The following is a 24,762-nucleotide window of genomic DNA, read 5'->3' on the forward strand; positions in this document are numbered from 1 at the left end:
CCTGCATAAAAGTAATAAATGGGCTCTGATTTCCATTCAATAATTCTGCTTTGACATGATATTTATATTGTTTTTTTGTTTTGTTTTTTTTTTACATTGGGAGGTGTGGTTTAAAGCGTCTCTCACCATGGCCATAGCTGTAGTCCCTGGCTTGAATACCCATCCTGATCGAGACATTTTTTGGTACTAGTATGATATAGCGCTGACTACTCAAGTTGTTCATCCATTGACGCATTGTAGAACTTTTTTTCCGTTAGTTTCTTTCAGCTTAACGCGAGACAAGACAAAGAGAAGTGACAGAATAGATGGGAAATATATAATTTGGGCTATATATTTGCACATTAGGGGGGGGGGTAAAGTATTTGGACATTGTGAAGTTAGAGAACAATTATCACTTCATAATATGCAGAATCATTGTGCCTAAGACATAAGGCATGCATACCCGCTGAACTCTACCCCTCCCCTTAATATGCGGATATATAGCACAAATTGGTTTCTAAAATATTGTATTTTATCATACTTAGGTATATTTCATTAGGATTGAGCGTCAGAGAAACAGGTTCTTCTAAAATGACGAATATTAGGTCGGCGAAATATCATTCAAGTACCTATTTTTTCATCACATTTTTCTGAATGATTCTAGTTTTTAAGGTTAACTGTGCTTGGTATTAATCTTGTCTACATTTTTCAATATTTTCTTCATGCCAATAGGAAGAACAGTTAACCCTTTTTAAAGGATGGCCACGGTTCTTTTTTCCCATACAACTCTAAAACAAAAGCAGGCGAAAAGAACCAGTTTTTTTTTCAATGAAACCACATCTTGCAATCTATGATATACCCAATTGTTAGGGTAACTATACCTCAGTGGGAGATCTCTATTCTTGAAAAAGTTAGCTCAGCTTGTGGGTAGCTCTCGAAGACGAAAGTGTGCCCAATGATCTAAAACAATGGGCTCTATTGATAGCCTTTGTTTTATCTAATAATTCATCAACTAATAAATGCCGATCCTTAAATGAATCGATCGCAAGACAACTCGATTCAGTCCATTTTAAAGGTCTAAGCACCTTACCTTCACCGTGAAATTCTGTACCAATTGTTTGTAGTTTTCTAAAGTACAGGTGGAGGGGAGGGGTTATCAGAGAATACTTTAAGGAGGTGGATCAAAACACAGAAAAGTATAATTTGAGGCATAGTTTTCGATATTCTCCCTGTCTAGAGAGGTGTTCTCCTTCAGGTTAATTTCAGGGAGAAGAGAAATTCCACTATTCTCTGCAGATGTTCATCAATAAAGACTTCTATCGTTAAACAATAGCTTTTTAGAAGAAAATTTGACAAGTCCATCCTTCAATGAGAAAGACAACGAAAGTGGAGTCAAAACCAATAATTATCTTTTTTCTCACTTTTCTCCCCTCAGAAACGTAGCCAGAGGAAGGTTTAGTGGGTTCAGGGCGGAAACCACTTCACTGATAATTATACTGGGCACGGAAGGAGTCTTTTCTGTAGTTCGACCATTGATTCCCCTCGCCCCCCTTGCCATACCTGCTGATTCCTTTTGCTAATAAACCAGTTTTTGTTGTTGCTCCAATCATAATTTTGGAGACCCCCTTGGATTTCATTTTATTTTTGTAGTTTGTTGCTAGGGGAAGGGGGTTATTTATTCATAAAATACTGCATCCCATGATGGAGGATAGAAGAAATTCCCTGTCATGTTTGCGAAATGTGCGTTTACAAGACCTAAAATCCGTTCATCTGGGTGTTTGACACTTTAATAAAGCTAATTTGAATCCCAAAAATCTAAACTTTTGCATGTTTTAATGTTCAAAACAGAGTAATCTGTATTATCTGATAATGAATTATCCCTATAACCCACTGCGTGTGGATCCCCCCCCCCCAATGCAGAAAAAAATATAGCAAAATATGAAGTATTTTGAACATGTAACGGCTATTTAATCCTCCGAACTTCCGAAGGAAACTGCAAAAAAAAAATGTTTATTTATCTTTTTTTTGCACACAGTAAACACCCGCTTATTTTGTTGATACCCCCAACCGCAGCGGAAACATAAGCCATTAAAGTAAAACAAGAAAGGAAGCAGCAACAATAGTAAAAACAAAAAGTCTGAGAATTGAGCATGTCCATGGTGTCTCCATGGCTGGATTAGGAAAATCTTAGTGACAGCTTTTTGATAAGAAAAAAAACCTGAAGACTGCAAATGGATTTTATAACGTAGAACATCTGTTTATTGATATATACCAGGTTTCTTATGCATAAACATGTTGAAGATGTGGATGGGATGTTTTAAGTCCCAAAAACTAGCGAAAACATTCTCATAATTTCCAGTGTATTTGAAATTTAGGATTGGGTGTTTTAACGCCACCGCGGTTTTCCGTCACCGTATGTTTTCCGCCACCCAGGAAATCTTGCATCATCAAGAGGATAAGCTGGGTCAGACGAAACGGTCAAACATTTTTGTAGGTTGATCACCACCGTATGTTTTCCACCAACTCATTAGTGCAGGTAGTGCAATTAGCTGGTTCATGTAATTCCAGATATAAATCTTTAAATGAGAAGAGGTTGTTTACCGCCACCAACGCTAACTCTACAATAATCCTAGATAATACGAAGACTGAACTTAATGTTTCAAATAATCCTTTATTTCAAGTCCAACTAAAGAAACTGTACAACTTCAACAACTCAAGGACCCCAAACTATTCAAACTTCAAAAGGTGAGAAGTCGCCCGTAGAAATACTTCTCTTGAAGATTTTCCTTCTCGATACGTAGTTTTAACTTTCGGTAGCCTCTCCTCTAGTACTTTATACACTTTGCGACGTTTTGGAGCAGGGTTGGCCGTCTCAGTACACAGAAGCGTTGAAAACGCAGCTTTCTCTTCCTCTTGGAAGAACATGAGCAGTTTCTGCCACACTGAGATCCATGGCTGATCCAACCTTTGTGAACATCAGATTAGTAAACGATTTTTGGTAATTGTCTCGAAGTTTTACCACGGATTTTAATGTTGCGCATCATCTTAATGCAGGTATCCTTTTTCCAGCACTGAAAAGTTTAGTTTCCGATTCGAAGAAAAAGAATGACTCACTTAATGCAAAAGTATATTTTGTTTAGGTAAAATGTGTAAGACAACCTTCGGGTAGTTTGATTGACGTCAATTGACAAGAATGTTGCAATAGAATACTCGCCTGAAATTGATGAAATCTGAACTCCTTTGTTTTTTATTGCTAAGTGAGTCATTTAAGTCTTAAAAGCGGAAACGACTTAGATTTTTATAGAAGCCATTTCAGAAGTTACTGTTGCTTTTTTGAAAAAAAAAAATTGTCACCCGTTTTGATCCTATCCTTTTGTACTAATGTGAGAGATACCATAATTGGGATAATAGCTAATAAATGTGCATAATATATTCTCCTGATAGTGCTTTCAATATTCACGAATTTTATAGAGCTTCCCCAAATTTCACTGAATGAAATTTGCGACCTTCGAAACCTATCCTGAAATTAACGAATTATTACCCAAATGTATGATAAATTAGTGAATTGTGGGTAATTTTTTTAATATTATGATTTGCAGGGGGGGGGTATTGAAAAAATACATTCATAGTATAAAAGTTAGAACAGCGTTGTTTTCAAGCACATTTGAAGTGTTCTCCAGAACTTGACCCCCTTCTCAAACAAGCGATGAGAAGCCTGGAATGTTTGAATTGCTTGGTATCAGAAAATCAGTTTGTGTTTCTTCTTGTCAAAAAGCTTTCGTTCAGGTATTTTTAATCCAGAAAAGGTATGACAAAACACAATATTATTCTATGCATGACAATCTTGATAGGAAGTGCAACGTTTTTATCTGCTCACCGGTTCGACATGCATTGTCTAGTTGGCATTTTCTTCTTCTTTTTGTGTAGAAGTTGACAAACTGGTAATCTACGTGAAAAAAGATAGAATTGTATTGCATTAGAGTGTGTAGGCTACATTTGTTTGTAGAATTTGTTTGAAATAATGAATATTTCTTTTGAAAAGAGTGGAAAAAACCTTCAGGACATTTTGCTTGTTTTGGAAGTGCCATTTATGTGCTAAAAATAGGGAATTTTCATTCGGTATGCTGCATAATGTCCTAAAGAATTAGCGCCTCTAATATCAGCGTCTTTGATGCTACTCTTTGTTCTGACGAGGTGCTACCCACTTTTCGACTACTGATGTGCATCTTAGTGTTCTGCTTGTTTCGTGACGAGTGGCGGGAGCTCTGAGTGTGTGTCACTTTCTTGTATTTTTAAACGTGCGATAATTATATATATATATATATATATATAATATATATTTATATATATAAATATATTATATATATAATATATATACATATTATATATATATAATATATATACATATTATATATATATAATATATATATATATTATGAAAAGAGAAATCACCAATGCAACAGCAAAAAAAAAAAAAAAAAAAAAAAAAAAAAAAAAAAAAAAAAAAAAAAAAAAAAAAAAAAAAGACAAGGAGAAAAGGAAGACTGTTTTCCTAAATTAGTGATTAATATAGACCAGCACTTGAATGAGGCCTTAACCCTACTCATTAAAGAATAATCCATGGACAGGCAGTCATGTCGTCAATAAGTATAAGTCGTCATTTACCAAACAATAGAAACAATAAAGACAAATAATTCAGAGGCAACAACCCAACACAAGGGCTCATCAGGAGAATACACTTGCCTATAGGGTTTCGGCACTTTAAATTCTCTACCCAGTCAAGTGTTGTGCCTACCACAGAATATCCATGGCATCTCCGTGTCAGGTATCACCCCCAAAATAAATGCCTATGAAAAAAAAACCAGCAAATGTAGAACAATCAAGTAACACCAAAACAAGCTTATCCTGTTAATATAATCCTCTTTTTAGCAACAATAGGTAAACTAAATATGATAAATTTTACCAAATCAAAAATATTAACACATTGCAAAAAACTTGAATGAACTAAACAATTATAGAATTCATCTTTACCATGTGGCTATTTTTAAAAAAATCCGCTCTATTAGAAACACAATTCAAAATAAATGGCGCTTCATCATCGTTTCGCGAACCTCCGAAATTAGCCGAAAATTTCTTTAAGTATTTCCAGATAATTCTTTTGGTATTTATTTAAAAGTTCGTTATAATGAAAACTAAATTTTCAAAATTGCCAAGTTAATTTATTTGCAGAAAAACCTCTTAATATCAATTTTTGGCTTAAGATTTTACATCTTTTTTAAAATCAATATAATTACTACAAATCCTTGCATAACGAAGTAACTGTGAGAAAAACGCCGAATGTGTGATATTTGAGTGTAGCCTATATTACTTTCAGGGAATGGGAAACTAATCACTTCAAAATCAAAATCATCCGTTTTATTATACATTTAAAAACTTAATTTATTATTATCAGAAATATTAATATTTAAATCTAAGAAATGATCTTCATGACCAGCGCCATGACTAGGTTCAAGAGTAAGCTCTGATGGATATATATTTTTAGAAATATCAATGAAATCCTTACAATTTAAGACCAAAATATCATCTAAATATCTTTTATTATTTGACAAAACATGTTTTAAATTATTTGGAATATTCTTATCCATCATATATTTATATTCTAGTTGACTTAAAAACAAGTCAGCTATAAATGGGCTGGCATTCCCCTCCCCGTGGGAATTCCCACGATTTGCTTGTACAAATCACCACCAAACCTTATATAAGTATTGTATAAAATAAATTCTAATAACTCAAAAATCATATCCAAGCTGTAACATCTCAAGTTAACTGTAGTCTTAAAGCAATTTGTCCATATAGCTTATTTATTATAAGTGTCTATTTTTAAGAACCTTTTACTAGATAAGAGGAAAGTTTTCTTGATAACAATTTTTAAATTATCTAACACTACATTAAGTGATAAATTAGTATACATTGTCGCAAAATCGAAAGACTCAATTCTTTTAGCTGAAACCATTGTTAAAGAATCTATCACCTGCAGTGAATTATTAACACTCCAATATGAATTAAAATTCGAAAATTTGAAAATTTATTTTCAAATAAATTTCAGAATTTATTACTTATCTATATTAATTTACTAAAGTAGGAAAACAGACCTCCTTTCTCCTTCTATCTTTCTTTTTTGTTTACTTTTTTATTATTATTATTATGGTTTATGTTTATTTTTTGTTTGTGCTGCTGCATTGGTGATTTCTTTTTTCATATATATATATATATATATATATATATATATATATATATATATATATATATATATATATATATATATACCGAAAATGGCACGATAATCTTGACAGGTCATGATTTTGGGAAGATTTGTTGAGAGTGATCAAAGCAAGATATTACACTAAAAATATTGTTATTTTGGACTGGATTTTTAGTAGTGTTTTTCCCTTTGGGGAATAATTTACGGATTGACTAGGCAAAAAAAATGAATGTCAGTACAGCCAAATCTATAAAAATTACACGAAAAAATTCTTTTTTTGGAATCAGTAAATAGGAGTAGTGCATTTTAGTGGAAGGGCAGATGCGCCGGACGCCGCTTTATGTCTAAAATTTGCTTCACCAAGCGAAGCTCGGTCCCCTGGTGCTGGTATTAACCACAATGTATAAAAGCAGTGTATACGGGTGTCATGCCAAAACCTGGTAATCTGTATTTTCAAGTTTTTGAGAAATCTGTATTAACAGTATTTAGAAAATGTTTGGAACGGGAGCAATAGATGGAGATACAGAATTTACAGAATAGAGTTCCCTTTTCTTTTCGTCTTTACCACTTCGCTTTCTGGTGGCCGCCCCTGGATACTGTTTTCTAATGCTAGTATATTGTCTTCTGTGGAAAAGTATATATCGATGTCTGTGTCTAATACTGTATATCGTTGTCTGCTGAAATAATTTTTGCCACTGTAGATACTAGGTACTATCTCAAAAAGTATAGCAACTAAAAAAGATCTTAAAACACCATTGTACTAAGCATGTCGAAATCAATAGATGTCCATCCTTAATTCACAATCAAACTTGTGTAGATGCGGCAGATGAAAGGCGTATATTGCTGGCGTCTAAATCTAGACAAAGGGTTTATTTTGGATTTTTTAAGCCATAATATTCTCAACAGGAATACAAAAAAAGCACTCAACTAATTTCTGATCAAAAATGATATATCAGTTCTCAAGTCAATTTTATTTTTGGTAACCTTCTGCCTCTATTTCCCGTGGAGATTCGTTTAAAAAGGCTGACCGTAAACAAGAATGGGAGTAATAGGCCTATGTAGAAATGTTTATTGGTCTCGTAAACCCAAATGCGGGTTTTTATAAATACCACATGGCATAGGCATGTCGTGTACAATAATAAATTGTATGTAAGGTCAGTGTTTTTGAAGTTTTATCTTATTAGGTATCAAAGTAGTATATAGCCTAATAAGGCAGCTGAAGTTTTCTTCTTTTTCTTCATTGAGGCACTGCGTTACAAAAAAACAGCAGGGAAATTTCAACTATATATTGAATTTGCGTTCGTTGAGTCTATCCAGCCACGTATGCACGAATTTAGTTCAGATATAGGAAGAATATGTGAAGTTGGAGTTAATATCTGAGGAAAGGGACTGTGTCCAGACCACGGCAACATAAAAAAATTGCAAGTCAGGCGTGTACGGGGAAATTTTTCAAGGGGGGGAGGGCAATACTAAAATAACAAGTTTTATTTGATAATCTGAATAAGAAGTGCCTAGAAATTTGAGAAAATTTAAAATTTTTGACGAGGAATCTTGAGCCCATGTCCCCTCCTCCGTATAGCCCTGCCATAAGTAGCTTATTGGTAACTCAGATTTTGTCTAGGAATTCAGGGGTCTGCCGCTGAGGGTTCTCAGTTGTGCTATATGGATACGTGTCAAATCGGTTGGTTAAATTTCAACCTTTGCCAGTGGTACAATTGAACCTTTGTTAATCAAATCTGACTAAGTCAACTTTATGCAGTTGCTAGGACAATTCTAAAAATAACGATTAAAATAGAAGAAATAGAATTTGACGAAAAAGAAATTTAAAAGCAAATTTAACTAATTCCTTTGTAGAAGTCTAAAAAAAAGTCTCCTGTAGGGAAGCACATTGGAATCTATACGATGGGGGAGGGCTTAAAACCTGCAAAAAGGGCATTATATATGAAAGTTTGAGAGACTATCGTAAAAATCTCGAAATTATGTGCGGAGTGTATATGACTATCCATAGATTGTCTCCATTCTAAAATTTATCAATCAGAAAGCGGCTTTTGTCACTATAAACTGCTTACACCCAGATGGTCATTCGAAAGTTGTAGAATTTATTTTCAGTATTTTAAGTCTTTCTACTAGATACACATTTGTTATAAGACGGCATGGTGCTACTGATATTGCTTGTTCGCTTAAGCAACAGAATAAGAGGGTTGTACATAAATTCTGCCTTTAGGCTTGGCCCTTTCCCTCAACTGACCCATCCACTTAGTGCTTAGTCAGAGCGTCAATTGGGGAAGGGTATTTCCCCCTAGGTTCCTCTCGGATATTTTTTTATATGTTCTTTATAAATTGTTTGGTGCTTTTGTATTATAGCCACCGCACTCGAGGTCTTGTATCACGAACATGAGACAAAAACCGGTTTTCACGGTCTTTATACCAGACAATATTAGCTTCGGCTCGGTGGGAAACTGCATTATAGCTACATTTTAATTAAATATTTAGTTGGTATTTTGGTTAGGTTAGTTTAGGTTACGTGTTTAATATAATGCAGTCGGGCGACCCCCCTTCCATAATTCTCTGTTGTAGTTTTCATAATTTTGTTGATAAAGTATTATATTTTCATCGTATTTTGTTTTCTTTCATAAGCCTTAACCAAATTTCACTTCTCGACAGAACTTGAGTGTGGTGGTGATATAACACAAGTACCAATTGTTTTCTCATATTTCAATGAAAAATTTAAAGAAATGACAAAATCCCTCCCTAGATTTGAAAAACACCCCCATCTGTTTTTGTGAATTAATGCCAGTGCAATGAGTTTTGTTGTTCAGTAGTTAATATTGTATTTGCATTGGTTTGTTTTTCTTGGTACTCCGATTGTTTTTCCACTAATTTGGTAACACAGTAAATTATTATTATTTTTATTGTCCGTGCCTTAGATTTACGTTCGCATATATGTCTGGCTAGATTTCCACCAGTTCCACGTCTAAACTAGTGCTTGACCAGATACAAATGTTTTCTTGCTGGACCTGCATGCAATCACCGCTTAAGCAACCGTGGACAACTTTTCAATATTTTTCCCGCAAGGTGATTGGTCAATCAAAATCAGACATAAAGTTCTTTTTTAAGTTTTTTTCTAGATTTTAGCGTCAAACTTGTATTGTAGAAGCGGAAAATAAAAAAATGCAAATATTAGTTTGAAAAACTTGTGTCAACACTATTTTGTTCCTAGCTTGGTACTTGTCTATTATCCCGACCACACTCAAGTTCTTGATATGAGTAAAACCAGTTTCTCTGTCTGCATTCGGTTAGCAGACAGAGATATTCGGTTTAATTAGCTTAGTCTCAGAGAGATAAATTACCATGCAGGTATATCTCAATTAAATATTTAATATAAGGAGTTGGTTAGGTTAGGTATTTAATATAATGCGTTCTAGGCGGCCTGCTTTCCATAATTCACTGTTGTAGTTTCCATCGTTTTGTTAATAAAGCATTATATTTTCGTCAGATTTTGGTATCATTATGATTAACCTAACTTCATTTCTTGAGTATGATCGGGATAATAGACAATTCCACAAGCTATTCTGGAATAATACTTCGTCTTTGGATCTTTACTCAGCTCTCATTTTTTCTAATTTTAAAAAATTTGTTCCTAAAATCTTGACTGATTTTTTAATCACAAATTTTATGGCTGAAAGGTGAAATATGTTGAAACGGCCTATATATCAGGGGAGATTCAGATGGTAGTTTTAGGGGTACCTGTCCCCAGAAGGTCGGATGTTGCATTAATTACAGGGCCAAAAAGAAGAAAATACCGAATGGGAAACCAACTTTTTATTGTTGTCCCCAATCCTTTAATCGTTACGCACTCCCCCTCCAACCTTTTATTGATCCCTCAACTTTTATTCTGTATCTGCCCCTGTAAATAATTGGTGATTTAGCCCTGCCTGATTTTTATTTTGTCGACTGTTAGTTTCGCGTCAGCCTGTGTTGCCCGTATAAGTGATTTTCTTGACATATTGAAAAAGCAAACATAAATTTGAAACTGTTTGTCCGCAAAACCTCGCAGTCGGTATTTGTGGCATTAGGAATCTATCTATTATCAACAATGGTATTTTATCCCTAAAAGTAAAATAAATACAACAATGGAAAATCCCCAAGAAACATAGGGGATACTATCTGAACAATATGCCTTAAAACCGGGATATTCTTTGAAACATCCCGAAACAACATTTCTTTCCACACGATTAATGCATAGTAGCTTGTATTACATTGCACCTACAATACCTCACACCAAATCGAACTCAATATCCATCATAAGACCTTTAGCCTCCTGTCCCATTCTATAAAAACGGCAAATGATGACTTTACAAGAAAAAAAAACCTCACCTGACACCTTGGGGCATGATCTGTCAAAATGTTCATTTACAAACATCAATACCTACTACGGGAGAATGGATAGGTAGTGTATGCGTCCTAATTTCTTCAAGTCTTCAAATCACCCGACATGAGATGAAAGTTGGTTGGGGGGCGTGCTGTGCTTTTCGCATGCCTTAAATGTTACACTTGTCCATGTCTGATGAGTCTAATTAGCATTTCGTGTCACTGTCTTTATGTTAACTCAGCTTGTCCTAAAGACAAGTTAATTAATGGGTGGAGTGTCTCTGCTGAAAACGAAGCTCAAACACAACCAGATCTATATCGCCTCACCGTTTCTTAAGTTTCAGGGAATAAACAATCCCAGGGGGTGGCTGGGGCTCATTGTTTGGAACTAACCGGATTCCTTCTCACTAACCCAATAAATTTCTGAATTATTGTGAAGCTAGTTGTAATAATGGGAATATGCTAGGAAAAGCGACCACAAAGCGGAATTGGATTCTAATTCTCCTGGAATCTACATTACAAGCATACATTAAGTTCAAGAGCTCCAGGGTCTAGTTTTTTCTTTTGCGAATTTGACCTCTATCTAAAATAATTTTGTTCTAATATACTTTTAGACACGCTTCCTTATCATTGGCATAATTTTGTCAAATTCCTGGGGGGGGGGCAAAATTGGAGCCAATTTTCCAAATCGAGTGAAAATGACAGTCACAACTAAAAAAAAGCCAGTTGGTTCCATAAAGGTACTTCATAGTACTATAAAGGTAAATATGCACTAAAAAATGATATGTTTCTGTTGATGTTTGAATTATACAGCTTTATCTTAGTTTTGACAAGATTTTGGAACGAACAAAATCTTAGCTTGGGGGGGGAACTGAGGTCAAAGGGGGCAAAACGATGTCTGGGAGAGGCAGTTGCACCCCTGCTCCATAGCAAATTATGTCCCTGTTCATTGTCACTGTGAATTAACGGGATTTGATTTCTTTGTTTTTCTTTTTTTTGGGGTGGGGGTGAGGGGGGTTAAATCCTAGAGTCCTAAACATCTAAAAATAGGAACTGTTTGTTGTCACGACAACTTTCAAAGCAAATATTATAATTTTCGAAGTAATTCTATTTTTGTCCACACTTTAAAAACAGGTCAGTTTTAGGGCTAGGACAGAAACGTTCTTGGATAGGGAGGGGGGTGTTAACCAGGGGAAAGTTATCCTCACCTAGTCGACCTGGCTGTGCTCATGGGGTTGGAATTTCTATTTTCTACAGAGGTAAATAGATTTGTGTTTAAATACCACCCAAACCGTCTAATTGATCTGGTGTTCGTGTGGAGAAAAATCAATTGAATTTTGACTATCAATTTGTTTTAATTATCTTGCATTCTTAACGACCTCCGACTTTGTGACTAATAGCCGTTTAACACGAATACTTCTGTACTTCAGTGAAAAAAAAAAACTACTGAACTGTTTTAAAAAACATAAATAGAAGACAGAACTTGTATCATTCGAGGCACATTTCAGGTATATGTGAAGAGGCGAGGGCTCTGGGCCAGGCTCTCTTTGAAATTCCATCATTTTATGATTCATCTTCCTAAAATTTTCTTGGTTTAGCTGTCTTGAGGAATTTGTTCGAACTTTTAAATATAGGATGGACCTCAAATAAAGACCAGTGTTCTTACCTTACATATTTCATATTTTCGGTACTATGTACGAAAGGTAGGGGTTTAGCTGTTTTCCCTCCCGCCAAATTCTGAGGGTTTAACGACGTATCGTATACTTTTGTATTTTAATATTACTTTTCTATTTTTATATTTTCTATATTTTAACCTCTCCTCCAAAATAAACTTCAGCGCAAGTGCCTGTTTGGTGGTATTTTTGTAATGTTATAACCAAATTGAAATATTTTGGATAGTCTTTGTGTATCCAGTCAGCAAAGACAATATCAGCATTAACAGCTGATAGTTGTTGTTTATTTCTACTTCTGAAAAATTGAGTTTAGGTTTTGAAAATATTTTTGAATGAATTCTAGATTAGATTTCAAAAATAAAACTTCTGTCTCAACTTCTCATTCATAGATTGGATGTTTTTTTTTTATAGTTTTGTATTTATGAGAAGTTCTGCCTCGAAATGCGATTGGTTGTTGTATGATAAATATACCACAGCAAGTACCCTCGTTTAGAAAACTTTTTTTTCTTCATAATATACATAATAATCATAGCTAACATATTTTTATACAGCATTGCTATGATTTACCCCCTCCCCCTCTTTAATGTTTAATTATATAGCCCAAATTATATATTTTCAATGCTTTCGCCACCCGTCACTTGTTTTTCTAGTTTTTGTTGCTTCACAGTTAATTCAATTTACAGGTACACGGGTTGATACAACTGAGACGCATTCAGAGAATAGACAAGAAATATATAATTTGGGTTATACTTTTGCACATTAGGGGGAAGGGGGTAAATTATAGTGAGGCTGCATGCAAAATGTGTCAACTATGATTATTATGCATATTGTTCTTAAATAAGGGTCAAATGAGGTTTTCTCTGCATATTGTTTCATGTAAGAACTGTTTTCTTAATAAGGTCAGGCTACTTCTATGAGATAACTGTATATGTCGTACAAGTACCATGAGATTTGATAAATTTTTCGGGCGAAATATGTGAAAAAAACTTTCATTTCTATGATTGATTTTACTTTTTTTATTACTTTTTTTTAGTTAATCCGCTGTGTATGAAAATAGCGACGAAGACCACGCTGCCTTTCCATAACAAACAAACGCAAAGTAGAAACAATAGGGAAAATCTTATCAAGACGTGAGGTCCTGGTTGAATTTCGTTAAAGTAAGGATGCTAGGGATGTTTTTAAAAACTTTAAAAAAAAACATTATTAGTTTTACTTCTCACATTTTAATGTAAGTTTATATATATATATTTTTTTTTCTTGCTCACATTGTGCTGAAGACGGCCCTGTTCCACAATAATTCATGGTATCCCATTTTGGTATAGCGTTTCATTTAGGTTTCGGGCTATAGCTGCCCAGTACCCTATGAATAATTTGGATCATTTAACTAGCACAGTTAGTGGTTGCCTTTTACCAAGTCAAAACGAATCTATTCATAAGTAAATAAGGCTATACATTAAACAATAGGCCTGTCACGTTAGTGGGTATCAACATATCTCTCTTTGCAAGACATTGTTGCAAGAAAGATACATTGCCTGCTATAAAGAATTGCAAATTTTTGAAAATCCCCGCCTTTTGTCTGCTGCTTCTGTAAAAGGTAGACCCGAGTCTCAGCAAGGGGAAGATTCCAGGAGTAATTGATCGCTTAGCCCCGTTCTGTGATCTTGATTTATGGGTCTTATAGGCTTCGAATAAAGGAAAGATTATGATAGGTTTATTGGTTATGGATCCGCCTATTACGTCTATTAAAAATCTGTTACACTTTATGGAATTCCAAAGCTGTTGACTAATAAAAAACGGATGGGATCTTAGAATCATAGTGCTCCAGCATGAAATGAGTCGTCAAATCTAAAAACAGCCAATTCTATCTATTAGTGTTTGTGTCAGTAACACATAGTAAAGAGTGGCTCTTGTTCCTTGACGAGTTGGATCTAGAACACAGAGAAGCAGAGGAAGTGAATCAAAAATGTTTTGTTCTTTTCACTTCAGGTGTTAAAAAGATGGAGTAATTTAATTAATGTATATTTATTTGCTTACGGAAGTGCGTCATAGATATGAACCAATGAAATTAAAGGAGTTTTTTTTTACCCTGAAGCGATAGGAAAGTAATCCCTCTCTTTATTTCTTTTTTTAAAGCTGAAGATTTTGTGAAAGTACATTAGATTTTTTTTCATGGATTCCAAATGAATGACTTAACAAGATTTGTAACACCCAAGGGATTACCACTTTAAAAAGGTCGCATACACCCTCGCACTGTCTATTAAAATTGTACAAAGGGCAAAAACATATTTCTTTTCAGTTACTAAGGGCCGTGGCGAGCTTAATACTAACAGTTACTGCTGTAGCCATAGCACGCATCTGTGCTTAGTTGGACATTAATTTTATACTCGTGAGGGGGAGGGGGTCAGAAGATTTTTACTGAGGGTTTTATCTGCGTTAAAAAGATGGAGTCATTTGAATAATGCATATTTATTTGCTCACGAAAATGTGTCACCGATATGAACCAATGAAATTAAAGGAGTTTTTGTTTACTATGAAGTGACAGGAAAGTAGTCCCTCTTATTTCTTTTTTTTAAAGCTAAAGATTTTGGGAAAGTATATTAGAATTTTTTTGAACGGATTCCACATGAATGACTTAACAAAATTTGTAACACCCAAGGGATTCCCACTTTAAAAAGGTCGTATACACCGTCACACTAACTGTCTATTAAAATTGTACAAAGGTCAAAAACATATTTCTTTTCAGTTACTAAGGGCCGTGGCGAGCTTTTTACTAACAGCTACCGGTGTAACCATAGCAAATATATGTACTTAGTTGGACATTTATTTTACACTTGTGCGGGGGAGGGGGGGGGTCAGAAGATTTTTTCCTGGTGGGTTTCAAAACCATGAGAAAAAAAACTGTTACGTCATTATTTTTCCGGGGTGGAAGGGGTTTTTGTACCAATATTTTAGAATATCCCCAATGCCCTTGCGTTCAGGTTTATAAGCAAGTAAAGGTGCACTTATGCTACATTAAAGTATGATAAAATCGTATAAAATAATCCATAAAATAGTAATTTAATAAAGTTAAAATCGCACATTTTATACTTTTTTTTTTATTTGAGCTTCCTCAAGGTGGAATATCTTCCCATGGTTGAACGTCGTCGGAGATTATTGAACTGGTTGAAACATTCTATAATCTAAAATGTTTGTGTAATTCCGTTAGAAGGACTACTCCAATTAGATTATCTGAATCTCGACTTAAGTCACAATGCTTACTTTTGAGTCTTGCCAAATTTTTTGTAAGGTTGAATTTAAAATCTTTTAAATGTAAGACGGCGTTCCTTTTCCCACTTATTGCTTATTTGGTATGTGATTAATTGCAATTAACTTTGCTGACAAATTTAGCTCCCATACTTATGGGAGACATTTTTTTATGGCAATACATCATTTTGTTGCGCATGTCCAATTGATTTTAAACTTTTTCCTGGTAGCTAAGTCTGACCATATTGGTCTTTTCTTGAATGCTTGTAACGGTTCAAATGAGCGTGAAATAATTTTCTTTGGTAAAAAAAAAAGTACTGATTAGAGGTTAACTACACTGGATACTTTTAAGGACATGATACATGGGCATATCCCGTTTAAAATTGATCTATAACCCCCTCCCCCTCTAAGGAATATTTTCAAAAGAAAGTTGAAATGTATAAATAACAGAATATTCGAATCAGAAAATGAGTCTGATCTCCTAGGAAATTTTACGCTTCCTTGCACTAAGGGAGTAGACTGTCATCACCAGGAACGTACATTGAAGTTTTTTTCAGGGGTGGGGGTAATAAAACACGATTATTTGAAAATTTATGTAAGAGATGCCCATAGATTTGAAAATTTTAATATTGGGGGGGGGGTCCCCTCTAGTGCAGGTTTACATAGGTTTGAACCTTGTGGGCTCGAAGAATCAAATGTTTTTTCTTTTCTTTCGGGAATGGGGGGACAAAAATAGGAAAGAGTACATTTTGAAGCTAACATTTTAAGCTTTTTGGTGGATATGGGAGGGGGTCCTACAATAAATTTTCTGATTTTGCCTACTTATTTGTGGAGGTAGGACCACGAGGAATAATATTTTTGAATATAATTTTTTCTTTTAAGACACTTGGTATTGTACTATAATTTATTCTTTCCTGTTTTAAATACAATAGAGAAATAAAAGACAGGAAATAGAAAAAATAGAAGAAATTACTGTTTTTTTATTGCCGTTTTCAGCGCGAATGAACAAAAAGAAAAACACCCATCCCTTTTTACTACTTTTTACTTAACTGATCTTTATTTTGTTCTACGGAAGTACTTTTATATGCTTATTTCTTCCTGATGACACCTAAAAATGAAGGTACTTTCTTTTTTTGGAGAAGTTTGTTTACTAATTGAGAGATTCTACTAAATACATAGGACAAAGCTTTAATGGTAATTAAGTTAAAAAACAGTTTTTTCTAATATAAGTAAATAGCAACCTTAAACGATCATTTATGATCTTTTATTTGAGGTGGTGCTGTAGCTCCCCTAGACATATCCTCTTGCCGCTAAAGTTTAACTTGCATTTTATTGACAATATAACCAATAGTTGTGATATGTTGAAACTTCAGTGTGAAGTTGGGGGTGGTTTGGAGCGACAGCTCCCCTCGTACATAGATTAAGGTTTGTTTTAACTTTAAATATCGCTCGTTACTTTTATTTGAAAAATAAAAGCTGTTATTTTACATTAAATTCTGTTCATTTTTAATACCAAATTCAGGGCTGTCCTGAATATAAGGGTATTACAATCTCTCTCAAACTCAATCTTCATGCTTAGGTTTTACTTTTGGAATACATTGCTCCGAAATGATAATCACCACTGAAAAATTTTCCATCTGGATAGGATTAATCATCACATGAAGTCCCATTATCTGAAAGAATATGCTTGGACTAAACGTTAAGAGCTGGTGCTAAGGGGGGTGGTAACCCCCTGCTATAAGGGACATAAATTTTCTAGGGATGTTCATGAAGCATCAAAAACTGCATTTTGCACACATGCGTTCCAACTGCTAAATATTTAACGAAGTTAATGAGGACGCTTATTTTCAAAGCACTAAGATACGTCTTAACTTGAGCCGAAAGAGGGAGTGGCTGATAGTTGACGTAACCTATACTATATATTAAAAGGAAGATAAATTAAGATGAAATTAAATAAAAATTTAACATTTTTTTAATATTAGAAAGAGTCCCTAAAATTTTCCATTTCCTTTGAAGTCTTTATAGCTCAACCATTCTCTCCTCTCTTACCTCATGGACGTCCTCATGGATCGCGTTATGGCTATCTCTTTAACATGGTCATGGAACAGCCTTCTCCAATGTTGGGTTATCCGCTTGTTTGAGAGGCTTGCCGTTGTCCCTTATTAGCCACGGAAACTCTTTTTTTAAAGCTAGACCATTGGTGGGTTAATAAAAACAATAATTTGAACATTATTTGGCTCTAGAATCTAAGCATCTTACCCCCCCCCATCCTTTTTGGGAGTCTTCTGGTCCTCACCTCTAAAGTTAATTTTGTGCACCCCTGAGTGCAATTACTTTTGGCCCTTAGACACTTCCTATCTAATGCATAACTAGTATGCTACTTATAGTATATGCAAACCGTTCCTTTTTTTTCTCATGACTACCATAATTTGCCCAGGTGTTCAAAATATGATAATTTTTGTTTTGAATAGCAATCATCTTGTTTATGCTTTAAAGAAGAATAATTTTGTATTAAATAACACAGCTTCTGTTAACTTCGGCCGGGTAGTTTAAATGTTTGTTTTATTGGTTTGTTGATGTTGCGCATAAATTTGCTCAGGAGTATGTCGACTGTCAATACTTGCACCAGAATGATTATGTTTTTAATATTTTTATTTTTAAAGCTAATATTACCATATTTCTGCTCCAAACTGAATTTTTTTTCCAAAGGGGGGCAAGTAGCTATCGATTGAAAATTCTGAGATAGCCAATCGATTTAAAAGTATAAAAACACTATATTTTGAGCTTCCCAGTTGCAGAGGAAATAATGCCGCACGGTAGCACATTCGTTCAAGAATTAAATTTTTAATCAAAAGGGCTTGACAGACGTAGTGCTTTTCTAGGGGCACCAACTTTCAGAAATCCCTTACTCCAGGTGACACGTGCCGATCGGGTTGAAAGTGTGCCACTTGTTTTAGGGACTTTGTCAAGCGTGGCGAAATTATGTCAAGCATTGCTGGAACTGTGCCAAGCGTGATGGAACTGTGGGGTACACGTGGTGCTCCGAGATGTCCATCAGGTGGCGGAAAGTGGGTGACCCCTCCGTGTGTTCTTGCCGCATCTTAAGAGCATATATGTGTGAATGATAAGCCAGTTTTTTTTTTCTCAGAAGAAGTAGCGACTCAACGAAGACAGTTTGTTTATCCAAGCCATCAAGTTGCATATTAAATGAGGTAGTAGGTAACTCCCAAATCTTAAATGTCTCAACATAGTGAGGAAATTTTTAATTCTAAAGTCAGTCTAAATAATTACTAAAAATGAGCCCTAACCTAGACAGAAATTCTATTTCGAAAGTTTACTTAAAACACGGCTTTTTTGGATAAGTATGGTAGTTTTTAGCTTAAAACCTCTTCGTCTGTCCAGCCCATGATAGCTGACAATGAGTGAAATCTTGCATTGCCAATCTGTGCATTACTGAGGTATTTTATTATGATTTGTCGAATGAAGAAAAAAAGAGTAGGAAAGGGTAATTGATGAGATTTTAATGTTTTTATTAGAGTGCTGTAACAAGGGTTTGAAAATTCATGCACAGGGTCAAAAACTCGTCAAAGCAGCCTAAAACAGGGGAACTCAGCGAAAGTTTACAAAATCTCAAATCCTTAGATTTTGAGTTGGGCTCACCCGTAACCCGTCCCCAAGATTATCACTGCGGGTCTAACTGACATTAACTTTAAAGAATTTGGGCACATTTAGTGCATTTTTAAGTTTTGTCTGGGCCAAAGACCAGTCATTCGGGGAATTGCTCTGGGTGATCATAACTGCATAATTTCATTATTGCTTGACATAATTTGGGGTATATGTTTCTTACCTATTCCTGTGTTTTTCATTATGGGGTTTCTTAACGTTTTAATAAATTTAGGTTGTTAATACACTGTCTCTTAAATTCTTTTTCTGTGTTTAAGAAATTAAATGCCGATTAAAATAAATGAACCTCAAATTTGATTCGTTTAAACTGTAATTACCTAAATATTGTATTTTCTTTAAGAAGGGCTTTGACAACAAAGAAGAGTCTTAAATTTATGCAAAGCTTGTAATTGAACTAGTATTAAGACACATGAAACCTACTTAGTTTTGGTTGATACTAATTGAACATGTTATTACTAACATGAAATTCACATTACTCAACATAAATTAGATATCAGCCTAGGTTGGCTAGAAACAAGGATTAAGTTTGGTCTAATGCCTTTGCATTATTCTGTAAGTATGATTAGGGGGTTGCTCGTTTGCCAAACCGTGGTGTACTCAAATTTTACCCTCTTAGCCTATGAGTCTGCATCCTGTAGCTTCCTCTGGTCCTAGTTCTTAATCCACAACAAGGGCAAAAATTTCGTCCAAATCCTGGGGGGGGGCAAGTAGGATCTGATTTTCCCCAGTCAAATGAAAATGACAAAGTTAAAAATGAAATCCGTGCCTAAGGTGCCATAAAGCAAAGGTATACTAAAGAAAATTGATCTGTTTCTGTGAATGTTTGAATTGTGTTGTGCTATTTTAATTTTAACAAGTTTTTTTAAGACACAAAATTTCATCTGGGGGACGCAAATTGAGGTCGGAGGGCAGTTGGGGTTTGAGTCGGGGGAGGGGATAAATGACTGAGGATCATCAGTTTATTACGCATATACTTGTATTTTTCCTTAAAGTTTGAATAATTTTTTATTTATTAAAGTGAAGGAACGTTTGAAATGTATTTTGTTTTCAGTGTCTTCAAAAGGCATAGGATTTGTCATCCATACTCCTGTTAATTTTTGCTCGTTTTTGAGTTTGAATCGGTTATTTATTGTAATTTTCTGTTCGTTTTGGGTTTCATTTATTCACTGAGGGTGATTTATGGCAGTTTTACGCTTGGAAGATTTGCTGACTTTATTTTTGATCATTTGTGGTTTAATGGAGTTCTTTACTTTTCATTGAACATTTTTTTTTGAAAAAGTTTTTAAACTTAATTTTGTAATAACACCGCAATGAAGACTGAAATTTTTTTCAAAAAATCATAAGTTAGAGGCTAATAAAAATTGAGAAACGTAGACGTTACAAATACAGGAAGACGCAATAATAAGAAATTCTTTTTCAGATATTTTTAGATTATGGCGGACAAACCACAAACTTAAAGTGAAGGCGACCATGATAATACAGTCCATAGAATTGTCTGTGCAGAATTTGATTATTTTAGAATTCTTTTCGGAAGTTTTGTATATAGCTCAGGGCCAAACCTGACCCCCTTGGAAGGGGGAGGTGCAATTGTCTTTTAGAAAGAATTATTTTGAAAATATTGTTGAGTGTGAAACTGAATGGTACTATAATATTTTGTTAATATGGTGTTTCCTTCAAAGGGTGACTTTCTCACAATTACCCTGGTTAAAATAAGTCCCTCTGAATTGAACAGTAAACTGCAATGTGACTTTTAGCTGATGCCGCGTTCGACTGAAAAGCAGGCAATTTCTCTTGGTTAACAGCCTTAATTAGACTTGCTAAACTGACCGACATTGTGCTATAACAATGTTACGCCCAAATTTCATAACAAAACAAAGTCATGACATGTATCAGTCACAACAAACATTGACTACCTCTTAGCAGATTCTAGATTTTGTATTTGGTGAATTAAAATTCAAAGGTTCAACTGCAACCCTGTGACTTGAAGTGCACTCCAAAACGTGAAGATGGAAATATCCGCCCTTATTAGCTAACTGAACCGGAGGTTGGGTAACATGCTGAATTAACAACTAATTTCATGTTTGTTTCAATCTCTATGGGGTTTAAGGAAGTATCCATAATGGCAAAACGAATCCAAGATTTGCCATATCCTTCGAATCAGTAAGATTAATTATGCCTGATTTCTCCGTTCTTGAAGCTAGTGCCTCGCAATTGTTGGTCGTGGAAGGGGTAGACAAAGATACTAATTTCTCAGCTAGGCACTTATTATCTAATTCATTCCTTTCGCTTACTAAAAGCAGTGTTATAATTTTTTAAAGGAATGAACGCATTCGGGTCCCCTAGTTGAGACGGTTTGTGACTAAATTCTTATGTACCTGATCTTCTAGATTCAGTTATACTTACTATCATTGGTGAACACCGATCCGTCTCCTGTGTGTGCGGGAGGAGTCGGGGTTTTTCTTTGGTGGTAGGTAGATTAAAATCTGAAAAATTGCATCTTTTATTACTACTTCTTAGAGGCTTGGAACGGATCTCAAGAGGTGTTTACTTTTCCCCTCCCATGTATTGAATAGAGGAGATTTCGGTACTTCCTTATTAGCTAGTGCATACTCGAGAATTTGTATTGCGAACATGAGACAATAACCGGTTTTCATGGTCTTTATACCAGACAGTTTCGGCTCGGTGGCAAACAAAATTGTAGCTATATTTTAATTAAATATGTAGTTGATATTTTGGTTAGGTTAGACTAGGTTAGGTTAGTTTACGTATTTAATATAGTGCAGTCTGGGTGGCCACCTTCGATAATTCTTTGTTGTAGTTTCTATAATTTTGTTACTATAGGCTACTATTATATTATCATTATATTTTGGTATATTTCATTGTGATTAACCTAACTTCAATTCTTGAGTGTGTACTAGCTAACAAATAAGTACCGAAATTTCCTCCGAAATTTGTCCAAAGAACCTCAAGAATTGAAAGTTTGAAACCCAAAAAGTTTTTTGCTTTCTGGATCTCCAAGAAAATCCTCTGACACCTCCCCCCGTTTGTAAACGCTCATACTTTTGTCTACAATGTTACTAAAGCGAGAAATGGTATCTTAATTGTCTGTATTTTTTTTTACGAAAAAACTGATTAATACCATTTTATATGTTTAGGCCTCGTTCCACAACCTGTCAACATCCTTGTATCGAGCATCTGACAATCGAGCATTCCTTCGATCAGTGACGATTCTTCTTCCTCGGAGCTGGAACTTGCCTGCTTGCAATCGTCGCCTTGGTCGTAATTACGGAGAATCTTACTCAAAAGCAGATTTTCGGGTTGTTCAAAACCCTGGCGTTTTATTGGATTCAGTGTTTACACAACAGAGTGCAGGCTGTGGTCAGAACGGTGACTATGTCAATATCCCCTTTAAAATTTTTGGTGGAAAGTCCGAATCAAATGAGCGATATGGTAACTTAGGTAAGTTCGCTGGAACTTTCAGGAGTATTTCTTTTATTATTAGATTTTGTAAAAGTAAAAAGTGTTTAAAATAAAACTTAAAAATGAACAGAAACAAATTTCACAACAGACAGGGAACAACATTAAAGCTAAGAAAAAACAAGTGCAGCCCAATGTTGGGACGTTGGGACATTAAAACTTCAGTGCGAGAGGAAAAAAAAAATCTCGTTTGAAAAAAAAAATACCATTCTCAGTTTTTCTTGTTTTTTCAATTCATAGCCTTTCTGGGGGTTTCATAGTTGTTGTTTTTTATTGTGTTTTTTTTTCTGGAGGGTGTTTGTGTAAATTTTATAGGCCGAACAGTTAATTCAATGGGTCGAGAATTAGTCGCTTTAACCTCGGGCAAGGTTCAGATTTTGCTCACATTTATTACTATCCCTCATTTCTTTGGAATATTAGGTTAAGTTACGAAGTAAAATACTTACCAACAAAACCGCGTGCTGCAATAAGAAAAAAGGGGGGACCCCCCTCCATTTCATCCTTAGAAAGTTATTTCGTACCCTACGCCAATTGGCACAATCCTTCACCTTCCCTGCCCTTGTCACCCCTAATTATGTTTTATACTACTTTAGTAATAATATTAATAATCAATCACAATAATTAATATTAAAATAATAAACAATAGCTAACAATATTAAGGGAAAAAAAAAGGTGAAAACCGGGATAAACTGTAAATTTCGTAGTAATTTCTCAATTTTCGTACTCAATTTTAATAGTAATTTCTACGTAGTAGGCTAAACGAACCAATTAAGTAGTTTCGAATGGTCTGGGAGCCAATGCTTGAAGAAAAAAGATTTTTTTATGGAATACAAAATAAGTTATCAGGCGGTTAATTTATCAATATGCGTAAGACGTAGTTTTTGAGGGGGCACACCATGTTGCAAATAGTGGCGAGTGTGTGAAGATTATACTTGTTGAAAGGATACTTGCGTGATGCAGCCCCGACCTAATATTCTTCATCTTAGTAGAACCCGTTTCTCTGACGCTCTATCCTACTGAAATATACTTGAGTATGATAAAAATATAAGGTGCTTGTATGATAAACACGCTAACGCTCAATTTGTTTATTCATTGACGCATTATAGAGCCGGTTTTCTTTTGTTCTTTTCTTTCAGCTTAGCATGAGACAAGACAAAGAGAAGAGGGACGGAATAGATTAAAAATATATAATTTGGGCAATTTATTTGCACATTAGGGGTAGGGGTGGGGGTAAAGTATTTGGACAGTGCGAAGATAGGAAGCAATTCTTGCTAAATAAAATGCAGAATAATTGTACCTAACACACTAGGCGTGCGGGCCAGCTATACTTTACTCCCCCCCCCCGTATAATGTGCAAATATACAGACCAAACCTATTTCCAAAGTATTATATTTTTATCTTTGGTATATTTCACTAGGATTGAGCGTCAGAGAAACATATTAGAAGAATTTTAGGTAGTGGGTATATCATACAAGTACCAAATATAATATTTTATAAACAAATTTTGGCTGTAAAAGTAGAATAGCTAAAGCTCAGGGTGTTTTTTTCACAGTTAAAAAAAGTTTGGAAGAATAGAAAGATAAGCCTACAAACCAAGATTAGAATATTGGAAGCTACAGTGATGACAGTGGTCAAATATGGCTCTGAAGCATGGACACTCCGAAAAGCAGATGAAAATTTACTAGATGTTTTCCAGAGAAATTGCCTACGGATTGTTCTGGGTACCCGACTGACTGACCGTATTTCAAACAGTAGGTTGTACGAAAAGTGTGGTTCAATCCCCCTTTCTGGGGGTATAATGAAAGAAAGGTTGAGATGGCTAGGCCACGTTCTACGGATGAAGGATGACAGATTACCGAAGGTTGTCCTTTTTGGCCAACCGTCTGGGGCTACACGGAAAGCAGGTCGTCCTTGTCTGGGTTGGGAGGATGTCATAAATAAGGATTTAAAGGAAATGGGAACTTCCTGGGAGGGTGTAAAGAGGGAGGCTTTAAATAGATTAGGTTGGAGGAGGAGCGTGCGTAGCTGTGTTGGCCTCAGGCGGCTTGGTGCTGCAGTGAGTTATTAGTAGTA

At 35.0% G+C, this 24,762-nt stretch overlaps 1 protein-coding gene across 1 annotated transcript in view; it reads left to right on the forward strand.

Moving 5' to 3' along the window:
* The window catches only part of LOC136035529 (calcium-activated chloride channel regulator 4A-like), a 104,801-nt gene that overhangs the window by 19,433 nt on the left and 60,606 nt on the right, over positions 1-24,762 (forward strand). The window contains exon 2 of the mRNA XM_065717376.1: positions 22,368-22,671. Within this exon, the coding sequence (XP_065573448.1) occupies positions 22,368-22,671 (304 nt within the window). The remainder of the gene's footprint in view (positions 1-22,367; positions 22,672-24,762) is intronic.

This window comes from Artemia franciscana, chromosome 2 (assembly GCF_032884065.1).
Source record: "Artemia franciscana chromosome 2, ASM3288406v1, whole genome shotgun sequence".
Classification (NCBI taxonomy): Eukaryota; Metazoa; Arthropoda; class Branchiopoda; order Anostraca; family Artemiidae; genus Artemia; species Artemia franciscana.